Below are 19367 nucleotides of genomic sequence, written 5' to 3'. Positions count from 1 at the left end.
CAGGGGGCGGGGCATCCTGGAGCCCCTCCCACCACGGAACAGTCAGCCTCTGTCTCTGGAGGCCGGACAGCCCAGAGGCCTGGACGAGAGCTGTTGTTTCTTTTGCGCCCAGGTGTGGCACTCCGGCCTGTCGCCTGCAGGGACCAGAAGTGGCGAAGGGCCCCGGGGCCACGGGAGAGGGAGTGAGGAGGCACCCCACACCCCACGAGTTCCTTGGGACACCGGCACGTCCTTGGTGCACAGGTGTGACAGGGGCACCCACAGGCCGGGAGGCCACGGGTGAGCCCCGCTGATGCCCACAAGGGCAGGCCTTGTGTGGGGACCCCCATCCATGTGCAGGGCCTGGGGTTTCCTATCCGTGTGCAGGGCCTGGGGTTTCCTCTCTTGCTGCTCTACTTCTGGAACAAATTCTGAAGGACCTCTGGGACACGGCCAAACTCTGGAAGTAACGCTGCGTCTGGAAGGCTGGCCGGCCCGGAAGGAAGTTGCCCGGGACAGAGGCGCTGCTTTCAGAAGGGGAGGGCGGAAGGGCTGCAGGCTGATCCCAGAGCCCCGTGTGGGCTGAGGGTGGCCCTCACAAGATGTCCACCGCCTCACCCCAGGATCTATGAACTTACTGGCTTATTAGGAGAAGATTCTTTCAAATGTGATTACGTCGAGTGTCGTAGGATGAGAGAATGCTAGCTTATCCGCCGGGCTGTAAACCCAAAGACAGGGTCCTTACAAGGGACGGGAAGAGAGACACAGCCACAGAGGAGACCCATGTGATGACGTGGCCACAAGCCCAGGGACACCTGGAGCCCCGGGAGCCGGAAGAGGTGGCAAGGACCCTCTCTGGGGCCTCGGGAGGGAGCGCGGCCCTAGGGCACCTGGATCTCAGACGTCTGGCCCCGGAGCTGGGAGAGAGTGAATCTGCTGTTTAGGCCCCAGTTCACGTGCTTTGTTACGGCAGGAAGGGAAGCCGGCGCCAGGCGTGAAGGCGAGGGTCCTAGCTAGAGCTCAAACCCTCCCACAAGGGGCCCCAGCCCCCGCCGTGGGCTCAGGACCGAGCTGGGCCGGTGGATCTCGGCAGGGCCGGACCTGCGCTCCCTGGGGCCACATGCCCTCTGCTGGGTGGGTGGGGCTCCCGTGAGGCCCTCAGAGGACACGGGGGTCACCGAGCACGTGCTGCTCCACAGACACAGCGGGAGACTCGGCCTCCGCCATCCGTCAGTGCCTGTCAGGTGTTTAATATCAGCTTGTTCTGTGTCCAGAGCTGGGCGGCACTTGGACTTAATCACCACCGCCCAGCCGCTGGGCTCCCGAAACGCGCGACGTGGGGCCTGCACCATGGGGACCCCAGCCCCGCCAGGGGAGCCCTCTGCCCGTGGGGATCTTGGGCCCTCGCAGGGATGAAGCAGCCCCGGGGCGGCACCAGCCCCGTCTACTGGGAAACGTTAGGCCAGTCGCCAGTGCCTCTGTGATTAAGTCTTCCCACTGGCGTTTCCTGTTTTTATTTTATTTTCTTAAATTCATTAAAAAAATTTTTAAAATAAATTCTAAGGTAATTTAATTATGAAGTGGTTTAAATCCTCATTTCACATTTTTCTATTTGAATATAGCTGACTTACAACATTATATTAGTTTCAGCTGTACAACATAGTGGTTCAGTACTTTTATAGATTATACTCCAAAGTTATGATAAAACATTGGCTGTGTTCCCTGTGCTGTACATTATGTCCCTGGAACTTTCTTGTTTTATTCCTAGTGCTTTGTGCCTCTAACTCCCCTTCACCTACCCTGCCCCTCCCCTACTCCTCTCGCCGCTGGTCACCACTAGTCTGTTCTGTGTCTGTGAGTCTATTTCCACTTTGTTATACTTGTTTGCTTTAATTTTTAGGGTCCACATATAAGTGATAATATTTGTCTTTCTCAAGTCATAAAAGACAAATCATATGATAGAGAAAGAGTGTTTCCAGTTGTAAATAATAACTCAGGTGATAAACTCAGGTGAGAGAAAATGAAATGTTTTCAGTCAAAAATTGTAACTCAGGTAATAGGAAAGAACACTTCCAGTTATGGAAAATAATTCATAAGCTAGAGAAGAAGGTTTTGAGTCACAAATGAAGACTTCTAGAGAAAGAAAGGTTTCCAGTCATAAATAATCATTCAGGTGATACAGAAGGAAGGTTCCTAGTCAAAATAGAGAACTAAGGTGCTAGAGAAAAGGTTTCTAGTCATAAATAAGACAGAAAAAGAAAGGTTTCCAATAATTAGTGATAGTTCAGGTGACAGAGGAAAAAGGTTTCACTCATAAATGATAACTCAGGTGAGAGACAGGAAGGTTTCCAGGCCTGAATGATGTCAGGTGATAAAGAGACAAGGTACCAGTCATCAATTATGGAGAAAGAAGACTTTTCAGTCATAAATGATCAATCAGGAGAGAAAAAAACTTCAGTCATGAATGATAACTAGGCGATAGAGAAGGAAGGTTTCCAGTCATAAATGGTAACCAACATTATATACAAAAAAAGGTTTCCATCACAGACAATAAGTCGGATCACAGAAAAAGAAGACCGTCCACGGTCAATAAACCAGTGCACGCTTGGAAAAAAAAAAGAAGACCGTCCGTCACAGAGGTAACAGGGCCAAGAGAAGGAAATGTTCCAGCCTCATGTGATGACTCAGGTGACAGGACAGAGACGTCCTGTCGTAAACGAGGGTTCGGGTGCCAGAGGAAGAAGGATAACAGTCACAAATGGCAACTCAGGTGGCAAAACTGAAGGCTGTTGCTCAACACTAGTAAAAAAGAAAAGTTTCCAGAAGGGAATGATAGCGCAGGTCATGGTGAAAGACGGTTTCCAGTCGTAAGTGACAACACCGGGGGTAGAAAGAGATGACCTCCAGTCACAAATGCTAAATCAGGAGACAGATAAATACGGTCTCCAGCCCTAAGTGCTAACGACCGTGACACAGGGAGAAGTTTCCAGTCATAAATGTCACTCAGGCAACGGAAAACCTTTCCAGTCATAAATCCCAAGTGGGGTGATGCAGAAAGAAGTTTCCTCATCATAAATTGTAACTCAGGTGGTCCAGACAGAAGACCGCTTGTCACAGAGGCACATCGAGCGACTGAGAAGGTAGTTTGCAGACACAGACAACCCAAGTGATACAGAAAGAAAGGATTCCCCTCAGAAGTGATGATTCTCTGAAAGAGAAAAGAGCCTTCGCGTTGTGATGACGTCGGGGGATAGCGGAAGAAGGTTTCCAGTCACAGATGACGACGCAAGTGATAATGAAGAAGGTTTCCAGTCAGTAATAATGACTCGGGTGACAGGGGAAGAAACTGTCTTGTCGTAAATTCTAACTGAGGTGATTGATAGAGGAGGAAGGTTTCCAATAACAAATGCGAACCCAGATTATAGACAAAGAAGCTTTCAGGAACAAAGGATAACTCACATTAGAGAAAAAGGAGGTTTCCGGTCAGAATAGATAAATCTGGAGATGATAGAGAATAAAGGTTTCCATCCGTGACAGCTCAGGTGAGAGAGAAAGAAGGTTCCAATTCCGAATGATATAAGGTGACTGAGAACAAAATATTTCCTGTCCTGAACGGTAACCAGATGGTGGAGGGAGGAAGTTTGAGTTGGAAATCAGAACTCCGGGGATGGAAAACCCACCTCCCCATCACAAAGGACACTTCAGCCCGAGGAGACAGGCTGCCACCATGTTGCCATGGTGACAGGAGCCGCAGCCCTGGGGCACTGCTGAGGGTGGGAACCACGACCTCCACAGAAGGGCCTCCAGGCTGGGCAGGCGGAGCCGCCGTCGTCAGCTTGCTCCTGGGCCTTTCTGCGAGGTGTCACCTCCAAGCCGGGTGGAGGGGCTGCGGCCACGGCGCCCTCAGCTCAGCACCTGGCTCCTCGGTGGCGTGACCGCGAGGATCGCCCTCGCCAACCCCGATCCCCATCGCCTCGTCCTCCAGGTCATCCTGCCCGGGAAGTTCTGCTCCCTCCGGCCCCATGTCCGCGGCCTCTCCCGCAGGGCGCCCCTCCCGGCTGAGGGGTCGGGCCGGAGCCCTTTGCGCCAGGCCGGGGGCTCAGGAGAGGCCTGGCCAGCGGGCGCCGTGTCCGGCGGGCTCACCGGGCCCCCGCATGGGAACCTGCCCCCAGGGGGTGGGCCGCGCGGACCCACCCTGGCCCCAGGGCCCAGCCACTCGGCTTCTGGCCGCGGCCCAGAACGTGCCCACGACAGCCTGCGCCCGGTGAGGCGCCCGGGGTCCGCGTCCTCCGCCTGGGGGGCCCGAGAAGGCAGGATGGGCGCCGAGCATCCGTGCTCCCGCCCCCACCTGGCTGGCATGCGGGTGCCGATGTCCCGTGGGCACGGGCACACATGGCGGCGGCGGAGGAGGCCAGAGAGCCCGAACAGGAGCGCGGGGCAAGGCTGGCCATCTCTGCTGGCCACTCTCGCCCCGCCCCGGGGCCCTGGCTGAACCCGGAGCCCCCGCTGTCCGTCCCGCGGAGCAGCGCTGACCCCTGGTGCCCAGAGGCGGCGGCGTCAGACATACCCGCGTTCTGGGAGACGCCCGGTGGAGCCCACTGAGACCTGTGCTGCAGGCCCCGCCGCCGTCCCTCTCGGGGCTTCCCTCCCCCGCTGCCCCCGCGCTCCCGTCTCCTCCCATCTGGACACCTGGACGCTGGGCACTTCAGTAGCAACCCCGGAGCGTGGAGCACCCCTCCCCTCTTCTGACCCCAGGGCCCACAGACACCACTTTCACCCTATTTCAGGGTCTTGAGGAGACCACAGAGCCAGGCCCCGGCCCCAGGGCCGCAGTCGCTCTAGTCCTGGATCTGACCGGAGCACGGCCAACGGCCCAGGGGCGGAAACTCAGGTCCTCCCACCCCCCGCCCAGCCCTGACCCTGGGCCTCCCCGGGCTGCACAGCCACGTGCAGACGATGCACCTTCACCTCAAGGCGTAAAACAGGCTAAAAGTCAAGTGATCGTGTGAGTAATTTTAAAATAAAACTCAAAGCATTTGACAGTGATAAGAGAATCAAAACGAGAAAATTTTGGAAAAACAAGTTTAACACTTAAGTTCTGTGACAAGAGGTAACGTGTTCTTTTAAAAGTGTATACGAAACACTAATGTGAAATTTATTTTAGCATGAGGTGACAGCAACAAACACGATATTCTGTGGAATACATCAATTATTGGCCAATTTATTTTACACGTGTTAACGTCAATCTGCAGTTGGGCCGTGAGTGACCGTGAAACGTCCCCGTAACGCCGGCCTGCACTGGGCACCAGGGAGGCTCGCCCCGCGTCAGCTTCTCCTCCCCGCAAGTGGAGCCTGTCTGCTCACTGAGAAGAGCACCTGCCCTAGAATTTTCTTCTCGATTTCTGTTAACATAGGAACAGGTTTTTCTTATTCATCAGTCTCCAAATGTCTGCACTGAACAGAACAAGCTCACGCAGGAGGCAAACGCTGTCTTGCCTCGAGTGACGTGCACTTTTCTTTTAATGCTATGATTACATTCTTATTTAAGGCAATGTGGTTTCTGCTTCGCTTCTATAAAGCTTACTTAATCATCTTTCTAAACAAAATTTGTCAGCATTTTGGGCCCAGTCAACCGGAGCCAGGCTAGAGCAAGGACATCTAGACGGTTCTTTACAAAGAGACACAGAGCTCAGATGATCGTCTTTTAAAACAGAGAAAACGACAGGCTGTTTGTCTTCTAACACGCGTTTCAAAGTACGTAGATATAACACGCTTCTTGAACAACACCGGCCTGTGGGTTTGTGGCCGGCAAGGCTCAGCCACGGGCTCGGAGGTTCCCGGGGCGGCCGCTGCTGTGAGAGAAGCCTGTCGCCTCCTTGCTGTGTGCTCCCCGAGAACGCGGACGGGGATGTCAGGTCACACGCACGACGAGAGCTTCTTTCTGTCGTCAAACTGCTTGTCCACGGCCAGAGACAGGGCCTGGAGGAAGCCCTCGACGGTGATGGTGGGGGCCTGGAAAGACAGACAGCATTGTGAGTGTTCTCGTCCTCGGAGGGGCCACCCGGCAGCACCCGCGCCCCCCCCCCCGCCCTCCCCTCCCCCCAGGGCACAAGCACCTCCTAGGTGGCAGGGGGGCCCTGCACGTGAGCTCGACGTGCCAGCGAGGGGTGAGCAGACACACGGCCGCCTCCTCCCACTGCCCCAGGAGCCCGTCGCTTTAGAAACGTGCAATGAGGCAGACACCCCAATGGTGGCAAGTGGGACTCTCAGCGACGCCACACCCTGCTGGACAGAGCGGGCGGCGGTGGAACAGGGCCCGGAGGCGGAGCTCGGCCGGGGACTCACCTGGACATACAGAGCGTGAGCCAGAAAAGGGAGTTTTCTCAGGACACGGCCGCTGAGGCCCTCACTCTTCCTGTGAACATAAGTACACTCGGGGCGTCAACTCCACACGGACTGCTGTTTCAGGACTAGACCCTGCACGTCCCTCCCCCAGAGCCCCTCGAGGGGGGCCAGGACAGGGTCCTGACGCCACCCACGGCCTCACAAGGAGCACAGTGAGGTGGGCACATGGCTGGCAACAAGGGCTCCCCCGGGAACCGGGCTGGTTCACATCTTGGTGAATTTTTGCCCAAGTCTCTGAACTGCTCTCCTCTGTCCCACCTCAGCCACTTTAACTAAATCTCTCCAACAGGTAGTGACACCACCCCCCAGGCCCCGCCAGCGCCACCAGCTGGTGTCTGCAGCGCAACCCACCTAAGGGCGCCCGCAGCCTTCCTGATTTCTCTCCAGTTTGTGCAAATTCTAACTGTCCTTCGGGGCTCTGCTCCATTTCCCAGCTTCCCGTGATCACCAAGGCCATCTGAGAACTTGAAAGCGCTACCAGCCTGGGCCTTGAGCAGGCGTGCCCACGATTCTCGATGCTCACGTGTTACGTGTCCCTCGGTGCCCAGGGAGCTGGACCACTTTCCTTTATTTCCCAAAGCACCAAGCCCAGCGCCCTAATTGTTTACTTGTTTAACTGTTTGCTTATCAAAGCAAAAGCCTCCATTTTATTTTCTTGCCAAACTGTAAAAGTTTACCAGATATTGCTTAAGAAATCAGTAATGCGTCAAAGAGAGCCTTAACCTGAACGCCTTTCCAGATACAAGGGCAGAACTTTGTTCACGGTCCGCTGTCACGTCTAGGAGGTAGGAGGGCAGCTGCCTTCCACTCTCCTGTCCAGGAGCCCAGGGTCAGGGAGGCTGGGGGGCTTCGGGCACGTGTGCGATGCGTCGGGATCAAGCCCATGCCGTCTGACCCCAAACTACAACCACGGCTGCCACAGGCAATTACGACGACCTCCCCGCCAATCCCAAAGCAAACAGGCTTCTCTTGGTTACGAAAGCGACGTCAGCGCTCACCGTGAAATTTCACTCAGAAGGAGGCTCAACTTGGACACGTTGTTCTCAATGAAGCCAATCATCTCCAGCTCGCGGAGGGTCAGCAGCTGCTGGCGAGGGTATACGATCTGACACTGTGGGGACACAGGCAGGGTCAGCAACAGGGACGGCACTCAGGCGGCAGGCACACCCCACGCCACATCTCAGAAACCCAAGCGGGGCCGTTGGGCCTGCACGGGCCCCAGGAAGCAGCTCTCTCACACAGCCCCTCTTCTTCTAACAAAGGCAAGAATACAGACAGCAAAACGTGTCTCAGAAACCACAGCGCTCAGCCTCTTCTGCTCCTGTGGGCAAAACATGTCCTCAGCACGTGTCAGGTGGGGAGGAACTCAGAGGTGTTGAGTCCAGCCTGATATTCAGTTTCAACCATGCGTCACATCCCACGATGGACAGAGTTGGGCCCTGGAGCCGGACTTGGCCGGCCTCTCAAGGAGGGTCTCTGTTCACTGTTTTAAAACCAAGACTCTCATTTGGTGGAATGTCAGACAGCCTCTAACTGACCATGGACCCGGGTCCTAGAGTTCACCTCCCAGACCACGTGTCTGCACGTGGGACGCTCCTTCCCAAGCACCCGCGCTAAACTGTCAGGCTGCCACGCCGTCTGATTCAGAAGCCACGAGAGGAGAAAGGAGAGGTCTGGATGCACATTTGGGAGGGCTGGTGGGGGTTGTAGGTAAAACTAAGCAACAGGGTCTGTGCTGGCTGTGTTCTGACCTTCCCACCTGACTGCGTGACACTCCCTCAGGCTCCCGCGGCCTCCGCGGACCCCCCAGGGACCTGAGCCGTCCAGCAGGCTCCCGACAGCGCGCAGGGCCACAGTCCCGCGCCGACAGCCTTCAGGGCCAGCCAAACCGCCGCCACATCGGAATCTTCATTTCCCATAAACCGTCTAGGAAACGACACCTGCTCCAGGCACTCGGCTCCCAGAAAACGTCCGAACGCCTGGCGAAACCTCAGGGCGGCCCCTGGACTCGCAGCACGGTGCGACGCGGCACCCTGGAAAGGCCCCCAGGGGCCTCCAGCAGGACCCGCCACCACGCAGGCCCCTAAACGGCAGCACCACGTCGAAGCTCCACGCCCCCCCCGCCCCCCCCCCATGGCGCGGGAAAACAGGAGGGCCCGGGACAGCGCACCCGGGGCGGAGACCCGGGTCACCCTTGTGAGGACGCTGGGGCCCCCACTCCGTGGTGCAGGCAGTGGTCCCAACCCCCAGCCAGTTACAAGGATGCCAACCTGGCGATCGCTGTAGAAATCCCTATTTGTTGGCTGGCTTGGTTACCGCCCACGGGCACACGCGGGCCCTTAGACTGACTCGCGAGAGACAGACAGTGAACGTGAACGCGCTCGCTGCCGCTGTGCTCGCGCTGACGGTAGAACCCGGGGCTGCGAACACTGCAGCCGACGACCTCCCTGTGAACTACGACCCCCAGTCCGGTGACCTCCCTGTGAACCAGGACCACTACCGCTCTTCCTCTTTCAGGGGAGGAAATCGAGGCCCAGAGAGCAGGTCACTTGCAAAGGCCGTGAGGTCTGGGACGGGCGCACACCCCTACTCACTCGGCCCCTGCAGATCAGCAGATCAAACCACCACGATGATCAGCAAAACACTCGATCAGTGGCTGTGGTTTCGACTATTCGCTCAGCCTGCAGATACAACGGTAGCTTTCTTTCTTTTTTTTTTTGGCCTCACCACGTGGCCCGTGGGATTTTAGCTCCCCGACCAGGGATCGAACCCTCACCCCATGCAGTGGAAACACAGAGCCTTAACCACTGGACCACCAGGAAGTCCCCAACAACTGTAACTTTCAATCTCAGGAGAAGACTGATGTCAGGTTGAGAGACCTCATTCTATGCTGCAACCAGATACATTAGGCTACATCAGCAGGTTAAGAAAACATAAGAAATCTACTGATTAGGAGAGAGAGAAATAACCAAGGTACCCTCATCAGTTCTTCGAGGCAGGAGAGGTAGATTCTGAAGATGGCTGCTGCGGAGGGCGGCCCAATGTACTGCCTGATGTCAGCTCTGTCCACGAAGGCCACGTCGATCCTCTCCGTGATGTTGGACGTGGTCAGGATCACCACGTTGGAGTGCCTGCGGACAGAGAGGTGAGGACCGGTCACCCCATGCTGTAGGGACTCGACCACACCTGACCCGACACGAGGAGCGTCAGGACACACGGCCACCAAGGTCCCGGGCATTCAGCCAGCACCCTTCAGCCGGCTACACTCCCCCTCCGCACACCTGCCCGCGAGGCCTTCCGAAGCCCTGCACCTTGAGCTCCTGCCTGACCCCCAACTCCTGCCAGGTTCTCCTGGCTGCAACACAGCAGACCCTCCCCGGGCCGTGTGCCCCGGTCGCTCCCCTGCCTCCCGGAAAGCTCTCCCGGGCCCCTGCTTGACATCCCCCTGCCTTTCACCCACGGCGAACCCCTCACCTCTGCGCGCGCCCGAGCCCCCAGCACCTACACTCCCGCCTGCCTGGGCACGGCCATACACAGGTACACAGCCCTCTGCAGGGTGAGCAGGGTGAGCCCGGGGCGGGGCGGGCACACGGGCCAGGAGGCTGGGGAGCCCAGGCTGCACGGAGGGCGCACACACGCCGCTGGGACCCTTGTCCGGGGCTCGGGCTTCTCACAAACGGTCAGACCCGCACAGAGGCAGCGTGAGGTGAGTGGGGTGAGAGACAAACCAGAGCCCCAGTCTCCACTCCTCCCGGAGTGACGTGGGTGGTCCGGTGGCCCCATCTTCTGCCTTGAGCAGTGGGTGCGCAGCAAGGCCATCAGTGCAATGGGAACCGCGGGGAGTTGGGGTTTCTGGGCCGAACGAGGGCCGGGGACCTTGTGGACATACAGGTCTTCGAAGGAGACTCGCCCACCAGATCCGTGAGCAGGGTGGGAGTGCAGGCCCTCCCCCGCCCAGAGATGCCGGGGAGACGCTGGCAGCAGAAACGGAGAGGTCAGGGGAGCGGAGAGAGGTAGGGGCCCCGGGGGCTGAATGCCGCGGATGGTTCCACACTGAGCGCTGGGGTGGACGTGGGGGCAGTGGCAGGGGGAGAAACCAGACCGAAGAGTGGGGCGGTGGGGTGAGGGGGCAGAGACAAGAGGGTCTACACCTCACACGAAGTTCGCCTGCAGGACAAGCAAGGGACGCCTGCCGCTGACCCCAAGAGACAATGAAGATGTTCTCTGCCGTGAAGAACACCGCGACGGCAGGGTAAAGTCCGACACAGCGCAGTGCAGCTCACGGCACCCCGCTCAGCAAACCCCCTCCTGAGCGCGGCACGTGGAGGGCAACGGGGGAACCCCGAGGGGCTGGCGGGAGACCGCACAGGGCAGACGGGGCTTCTCGTGAGTCAGGAGCCGCCCCCAGAGCTGGACCGGCTTTGGGCACACCGGCCACAGGCCTGAGCTGCAGGACTGGGCTGCGGATACACGAACCCGGCCCCGTGAAGGGCGAGCAGCTGGCGCCCCGCCTGCCCAGTGGCGGCCCTCCAGCGGCCACCGACACCGGGTCCTGCTGGCGCCGACTCAGACACCACATTTATGCGTCTCTGCAGGGCACACACCCTACCCACACCCGAGGCTTGCTTTGTGCTTTTAATGCTTTAATAAAGCAGAAAATACTTAATTTGTAAAACGTGCATTTAGCACAGGCTGCCTCAGATGTGGAGAAGACAGAGCCCACGCTCAACGTCAGACGCGTTCTTAGCTAGAAAAGCTGGGAGTAAGGCTGAGCGCTGTCCGTGCTTCTCAGGCAAGCCCGCTGTGCACAGCGTTACCTTTTGATCTGATCGATCTGGGTCAACACGGCGTTGACCACGCGGATGGCATCCGAAGGCTCGGCACCCGCCCTGCAGGCGTTGCGGGAAGCCGTTAGGCTCTCCACCTGTAGGGACGGAGCAACGGGGCGCTGTCAGCCGAGCAGACGCAGATGTGGGCGTGCGCACGTGCACCGTGAGCCTGATAGGGGCAAGGACTGCAGGGCACGGAGCCTGCGGAGGCTGGACCCGTGGGGGGTTGGCGGCGCCCCAGCAATTTGCGAGGCCGCTCAGTCTTGAGCCTCCTCCAGTCACAGGTTTAAAGTCTGAACACACGTACCTCGTCAATCAGCACAAACACCAGAGCATCTTTGTCATCAATTAAGTCCTGAATCTTCTGGAACATCCTAGTTACCAGCTTGCCACTCTGGAAGCAAAACACTCTTTATTATCCACTTGCACTCATCAAGCTGCCTGGTGCGCACGTGTCCACTGTCCCCACTGGGCTTCGCTCTGACCCCAGGTGGCCGCACAAGCCCACCGTCTCCTGACGGCCCCTCGGAAAACTCCCTGAACCAGAGGAGCCAGTCTGCAGAGAACCCAGATGTCCTCCCTCCTGGCTTCGTGAGCCAGGGATGCATGGCTCAGGTGACTCGCACCGTGGCCCACCTGTCTTTCCTCCTTTCCCTTCCCGGTTGTCCTCATGACCAGGACAGCCTGGGTCTCGCGTGCAAACCGGCCCGGTGCACCCCTTATGGGCACTCCCTGTCCCCACTCACCACCCACCAGGGGGACCTCCCGACACAGGTGCCTGCGGCAGAGCCTTTCAGAGGTGAGGGGCACCTGTGACATCACCTGGTTGGAGTCCCTCAGTTCACAGATGGTGAACGAGGCCCAAGCCCCCAGCGCACGCTCAGCTGAGGGGTGCCGCCCCGTTAGAAGGCAGACCCCCCCCCTCCTAAGGTTACACTGAACTTCCTGTCCCACCCAGTCAGAGGTCTGGATGTGACGGGCAGAGGGTCCTCTCAGGCCTCACGCTATTTCCAAGTTACCGCTGAGCTCTGGAAGTTTTCTCTGACCACAAAGTCAGCCCCTTGTTCACTTTCCCGTTTCACCTCTTTCTCTCCTAAAGCTTTTGGAGGAGAAGGTTTGCCTAATCTACAGGACAAATTTTCAACTGCATAGCTGACAACCCAGAGAACTGGAATTAGTACTAACACTTACCTCTGAAAACCACTTAGAGAAGAGGCTGTGGCTGTTTATTTCAATTAACTGGCCATACCGGTACCTAAGACAGGAAAAAAGAGTCACAGCAATTGTTACAAACCAGTCCGGCAGCCTCCTGTGCAGCAGCCACCTCCACCTCGTTAATGCAGCATCTCTCAAATGCCCAGCACGTTGAGAACGGCTACTTTGTTCAATCGTTGCAGCCACTGACACAGGATTGGGCTACCTCGCAAGCTATGTACTAAAAATTATGAAAAATCTAACAAGGTGCATCAACGTCAATAGTTCTAGATGAAGCAACTTAAGTTTCTCGAACTGAACGGTACCTTCATCTGAATTAAAGCAAGATAAAATCCCTCTCATTTTAAATCTACTTATAATTTACGCTTCCATATTGAAAAAGCATTACCTGCACTAACACAGCAAAGAAATCAAAACACGAGCATGACGAATGTTTTGGCCAGAGCGGAACATTTTGTCCTCCTTCCACAAAACCGTAAAGAATGTGGCAATTTGTTTTCCGGCACAAAATCACTTCCTGCCAACCTAGAGCCCTGGAAAGCTCAGAAGGGAACCTGAACACACACCGACTGAATCCAGCACTGACACCCCGTCCACAAGGAGGCGGCAAGAGACTGGATGCACTTGGTTCTGACTAAAATCGAACAGGAAACAGGCCCGAGAAAAGCTAACTCCCAGGTCCTCTTCACAGTTTCTTTCAGGTCAAAAGTCCACAGAAGAAAAAGAATTACTTTTAAAAAGTATCATTAATTTTCCAGTTGAAAAAGACCATTTACTAATTCTGTTTAACAAAATAGGAGAAGGGGGAGACAGACAACCTAATGATCGGGTTGACTATTAAACAAAATTAATTATAAAGCACGTTGATTATTAAGTGAAGTGGGCGAAAAAGCCTTGCTAAGGCTTCTTTCTGCCACAAAATTAGTACAGATTTCCAGATCTTTGTACTGGAAAAGTCACATTTCTTGTAATAACACCTCCCCCTCTGGTGGCTTAGGAAACCGCCCTTAAGAGGTCTTCAAAACACAGATGCATTTCACTGTATAAAGCCCAAGGCCAAGTTACTAAATGTAAAAGAGAGCGTTGAAATAAAGCAATTTCCCTACTTATAAGACATTTTTGAAAACAAAATAGATTTCAAAGTAAATCTCACAGGGCTTCCTCTTCTAGTCATACTGGATCAACAGGGGTCATATTTACCTTCTGCCTTAACCAACTGGAAAACCAGGCAGAACAAATGAAACAACGTCTGTGACAGGCACTGGACGACAGCTCCGGAGGACTGTGACCCGAGAGGACGGCAACGGGGCGAGCGCGACCGCCCTGACGTCCTGCCTGGAGCACCTTCCAACAGTAACCGTGGGGGGTACCCAAGAAGAGTGGCCATCAGGCTGAGTGGAGGAGACAGAGGCCAGAGTTCAAGGAGCCTGAGGCGTCTGGAGGCTACAGAGCAGGGCTCCAGAGGAGGGGGATACACAGGAATAAAGCCCCAGAAACCATCAGGGGCCCTGGAGTCTTTCCTGGGTAGGTGGTGTGTCTGAGTAGGGAGACCTTGGCGCTCATAGGCCCCAACAGCCAAGGTGCAGAGTACTCGCTGCTCATTCAGGGGCTCAGCGGAGACCCGAGAAGGGCCCCACCTGAGGGTTAAGCCTAGATCACATCGAGACCCCTCTCGAACGAAGCTTGAAAAGAGACCTCAAAAGGATCACACCAAAGACAAGTTCACAAACGCCCGTCAGAACGAAACCCAGCGGTCGCTAAAGACAGACCAGAGAGTCCAGACGCTTGAAATCGTAACGTCCGCATTCAAGCAAAAATTCCCTGACACGCCAAGAGGCAGAAACATGTGTCCCGCAACCAGACCCAGATGATAACGACAATGGACTTGGTATACAGAGCATAAGACAGCTATCATAAACGTACCCAAGGATTTACCGAGAACACAATGGGACAAGGAATACAAGTATAAAAGGAACCAAACAGAATCTCCAAAGAAAAATACACTAACAGAAACGAAAATTCCACTGACAGATCGTATACTGCAGAAAACTATTGAAATGAAACACAGAAAATGTTTAAAGCCTGAAAAACACATAAGAGCACATCAGTGGCCTGTGGGACAGTATCACGCAGTGTAACGTGTAAACAAACGCAGAGAGCAGGGGATTAGTTGGAATGATAACAGCCAGATATTCCCTAAATGTGATACAACTATAAACCCCAAAGCTGACAAAACTCAAGGAAGACACACCCAGCGCTAGGCTTGGACAGTCCTCCCAGGAAGCGACAGAACAGCAGACAGACGACCAGCACGGACACGAAGCATCCTGAGCTAACAGTCGACCCAACAAGAGCAGAAACACGTCCTGAGTGCACGTGGTGGGACAGTCACCAGGAGAGACCACGTGCTGGTCATAAAGCAAGTCTCAACACGTTTAAAAAGACGGGAATCATAACTCAAGACAACGCTGAGTACAGAGGAGTTCATTAATTTACACTGAAAGACAGAGACCTACTATTCATGTAAAATGACTTAAAAATAAAAACAGTTTCCGTTGTTATAACTGAAAACCCAGCAAACCCACTTCTGTGGCTCTCCTCTCTCAAATTACCGAAGTTACCTGCTTGAGAGTCTGATGGTCAATTTCTGCGCTAAAGCTTTACACAGGGATGTTTTTCCAGTTCCTGGAGGACCTGTAACAAAATGCAAGCAAATATGTTTTTAAGTTAGTGCTATAAGAAATTTCTTAAACAACAGGAGTTGCATTATCCACAGGATATAAGATAACGAACAGACTTCAATGCTACGAATGTTATTACCACAAGTACCGCTTATGAACTTACAAAGAAATCTCCTAGCGGTGTAAATGCTAGAAAACATCACCAAGTATGCCTCCTGGCCCACAGTCCGCTCCACGTTCCTTTGTCCACATCTTCACTGACATCCTCCTCGTCCCCACACGTCCTCTATGAAATCCACTGACTACGAAAATCCACCTTTCAAAAGTCAAACACACCTTTCCTGGTAGCCGTCAGGACCCTTCTGAAGGCACTGACGTTTGCTCTTTCTGAAGCCAAGGAACCACCATCTTCCACTCCAGGTACCTGGACGTGGGCCCAAACCCCACGCTACACAGGGAGAGCCGTAAGGCGAGGGCTTGTGCCCTGAGTGTGTGTCACTTAGCACAGCGTTTTGCAGGAACTCTGAGGTAACTGATGTGGAAGCATAAATCCATCCAATAGAAAATGCTGACATGGTCAACTCTGATTTTCTGCATTTTCCATAGTTTGAGAGTAAACATACAACCAATTCTAAATGCAAGTCATGTACTGCGCTAATTAAAACGCCTCTGGACTGCCTCCACTGACCCTGGCTTTAAGCCAATCTGCCAGAACACATGCTGTTTAAAAGACTTTGTCTTCTTAAAGCTGTATACAAGCCTACAATCTTTATTGCATAAAGAGGCGGATCACCCTTTTAATTATAGCTCCTATTTCACTATAATTGGGGTTTTCTCTCGATTCTTTTCTCTCCAGGAACATTAAGAAAGGAAACCCAGTATTCTCCTCCAAGAACTAGGCAGAGTCCTGTGAAGAGTGGCTTTTGCAGTCCATTAGCCATCAAGGAAGCTCTAAGGACACTATGAAGAAATATGAGACAACTGCTATCCTAAGGAGTCCACGGTCAACCGGAAAATAAGGCAGTTACTTGAGAAGTTTAATAACAGTAGAAAAAGCCACAAGGCATAATCAGGTGGCTGCCAAATGAAAGGCCAAGCAACCAAAGCCCAGATAGTGTGAGGCCGACTGGCTTCACAGAGGAGGACGTTCTAGGACAACTCTGGCCCCCCCAGAAAAAAGGAGCTGCAACTCCTCGCAGGACAAAGCCACCAGCAAAAGCCTGGTTTCGCACAGTTGATCTCGTCACACAAACAGAAGCTGTGATGCTTTACCGTGAAGCAGCACCACCCGGTTCCAGGTGATGAGGGTGCTGTCGACATTCTTGTCTGAAAACAGTAAAGTTGTCATCACGTAGTCAAGGAGCTGCGTGGAGAAAGGAAAAGTACAGATGAAGTCCCCAGCAAGGCAAAGGTTCCGCTGAACGTGCCCTAAGCGCGTAGAGTGACGGGAGTCTTCAGAGACCGCCACGGCCAGACACCTGCCACACACCTACAGGCTTTCAACCCGGACGGTAACTTGAGACATGAGAGGACAAGCGCTGGCTGTTACTGTTTTCAGGATAAACGGTGAACACAAAGATCACTTTTATTTAAAATGCCAACGACACACAAAACTACTGAGGGACACACCAAGTAAGAGTGAGCTCCTTCCTCTGGGACACAGCAGTGGACCAGCGCACGGCACATTCACTGAAAGAACAGCCAGGGCTCTGCGGTCCACTGTGGCTGCCTAGAGGAGCCTGGGGTGATGAGGGGCGGTGGGGACAGACCCCTAGTGCCCCCCCAGTATGCAGGACTCTTCCCCTTGAAGGGGGTTCAGACCTGCCCACCTGCTCGGTCTGCCCCTCAGCACTGCCTCCTCAGCCCACGGGAGTGACCATGTGCACGTGCTTGGTCACACCAAGCGTGTGACCCAGTGCAAGTGGTCTTCACCCTCCCAACGCTCCCCCTTCTCCCAAGGGGAACTCCCCGGAGGGCAGCTCCACTCAGGAGCAATCCCACAGGACAGAAATCCAGGACATGGGCTGCTGGTAAGCAGTGTTCACAAAGCCCATCTGAGTTAAGGAGTGCTACAGAGTGACACAATAATGATTCTACTTCAAATAATGGGGTCTTTTAGGAAAATCCACAACTCACGTGAGATTTGATTTCCACATCATACACCAGGCTGTCCCAAAGCCCATGGAATTCAGCTGAGAGAATAAAACAAACACCTAATTTTAGGAAAGGAAGCCTTGCACCTACTGGTTAGGTCTGCCCTGAGCCACTGATGCCCTCCACTGCTCCACACGCGGTAAGCTAAAATTCTGGTTACAGAGAAACTAAACTTTTAAAATTGTTCTTAAAATTAAAGATGTTGAATAAGTGGCAGTCGCACGTGGCTTTGGACAGATAATTAACCTCTTTGTCGTACTATTCTGCACACCTGTCTCTGTGGACCTATGCTCGGACACAAGCAAAGACCCTGAACCCACCACTCTCCCCACAAGCCGACATTCCAGCAGGGCCGAGCGGTGGGTCTATTCCAGTCGTTAGGACATCAAGCCTAACCCGGATTAGAAGCAGGATTCTGCCTGCTAGACCCCATCGGCAAAGTTCACGGAGGAGCATCGAGAAGGCAGGAGAAAGCCGTGGTCCAGCAAGACTGACCAACTAGGCAGGAAAGCAGAGCACCAGTGTAATTCTCAGTTAGCACTGTCTTTGACGGATCTATCCAAATAGGTTCATACTGGAAGTTTCTACCTTTCTCGGTCGTGATATACTTTCTATTTCATAACAGATACAACATTCTAAAATTCTACACAGCGGACAAAATCTCCTTGATAAGCCCAAGGCGTGTACCATCCTCCGACCTCCCATTCTTGGCATGCTCTGCCTACTGTTACTGCCACGGGTACCTGCAGGCAGCACCCAATGGTTTGCCGCAACTATATTTTCTGTCTCTTCCTCCAAATTTTCACTGCTGGGGCCATCTTCATTCAGCTGGAAGATGTGAAGTGCAATAGTGCACATGCTCAAATCAACGGGCTGCGACGAGAAGGAAACATCAAATAAATCTACACAACACACTCTCAAAACAGCACGTGACGTTCACGGGGCCGCTGAGAAGTAGTAAGTTACCTGTGGACCTTTAGCCTGTAATTCCGTGTCAACAATGGACACAGACTGCACGTTTCTGGCCAGAAAAGGCTCATCAAACTCAGTCCACGTGTAATCGCCAAACACAATGTTATGCCTGGTGAGGAGCTTCCTAACACTCAGCTTTAGATCTTCTCTTTTTGCAGTGCTAGGAAAACAAACAAAACATGTAAATCAGGTCTGAGTTAAAAACCAACATTTTAACAATAAGTGATTTTAAAAAAAGAAAAAAAAACAGACGGAACAGGGCAAAGTGCAGTGAAGAGGGCAGGCGGGAGGGCCTGCCTGGGGAGCAGACCTGCGCAGACTCCTCGTGACCTGGGGAAGCCGCCCAAGGGCTCTGTGCCCCAGGTCCCCATTCGAAGAAGGGGGGACGGCAAGAGTCGGTGCCACCCTGGGCTCCTGGAGATCAGTCACTACGCTGGAGCTGTGCTGGATAACGCGAGGCCCAACGTGAAGCCCGCAAAGCGCAGCCGCAGTGACAGGGCTGTGATTAGCGGAGACTGGAAGCCCCACAGCTGCGGCGGCGGGCGACGAGGCCGTGAGCTGCGGTCCCCCTTCAGCCCCCTGCCCGCTGCTTCCCAGACCTCGCAGGCCCTTCGGCTGCCCCTAGAGCCCGCCCCCCGCCGCCGCCCGCCGGGGCCCGTCACCCGCCACCGGCACCCCCGGCGCCCCGGCCCCTCCCCGCCCACCTAGGCCAGACAGGGTTCGCCGGGGATCGGGACTGCGGGCGAGGGTGCGGGGTCAGGGCCGTTTCCCCAGACTCGGAGCTCCTGCGACCGGCAGTTCCAGAGCCCGGCGTTCCCTGGCTCAGCCGAGGCCGGGCCGGAGTCCGCCTCGGGATCGGAGTCGGCTCCTGTCAGGGCGGGATCTGGTCGGGGTCAGGCTCGGGGGGGGCGGGTCGAGGTCGGGTGTCGTCAGGTCTGGGTTGCGCCGCGGTCGGCTCGGGGTCCGGCTCACCTGCCGCTCCGCTGGTGGACCTCCACATGGACGGTCGGCGCCTCGGCCACGCAGGGCAGCGCCTGCTTCAGGTCGCCCACGGCCTCGTCCATGGCGCCGCCGCCGAGAGCCGAGAGGACCGGACCGGACCGCGGCCGCCGCCGCCTCTCGCCTTGCGCCG

The 19367-nt window shown here is 54.9% G+C and overlaps 1 protein-coding gene across 4 annotated transcripts; it reads right to left on the bottom strand.

The window, feature by feature from the left end:
• Window positions 1-5895: 5895 nt before the first annotated feature.
• On the bottom strand, window positions 5896-19299 carry TRIP13 (thyroid hormone receptor interactor 13; the record flags this gene model as incomplete). 4 transcript variants are annotated; one of them, XM_082651925.1, is made up of 13 exons in its annotated part: window positions 5896-5991; window positions 6325-6394; window positions 7383-7495; window positions 9362-9515; window positions 11202-11308; window positions 11521-11607; window positions 12405-12468; window positions 15050-15122; window positions 16382-16472; window positions 17246-17301; window positions 18007-18136; window positions 18230-18395; window positions 19208-19299. In XM_082651925.1, 13 exons carry the CDS (start codon window positions 19297-19299, stop codon window positions 5896-5898), a joined length of 1299 nt encoding a protein of 432 aa, XP_082508051.1. The 4 variants fall into 4 exon arrangements, with proteins under 4 accessions (XP_082508051.1, XP_082508052.1, XP_082508053.1 ...); XM_082651926.1 differs by having other exon boundaries at window positions 7383-7489; XM_082651927.1 differs by lacking the exon at window positions 11521-11607.
• Between the last annotated feature and the right edge of the window lie 68 nt (window positions 19300-19367).

Source organism: Grampus griseus (genome assembly GCF_964374135.1).
Source record: "Grampus griseus genome assembly, chromosome: 3".
In the NCBI taxonomy this organism is placed as follows: Eukaryota; Metazoa; Chordata; class Mammalia; order Artiodactyla; family Delphinidae; genus Grampus; species Grampus griseus.
The sequence above is the reverse complement of the archived record's forward strand: the minus strand, read 5'-3'. Positions and strand labels throughout refer to the sequence as shown.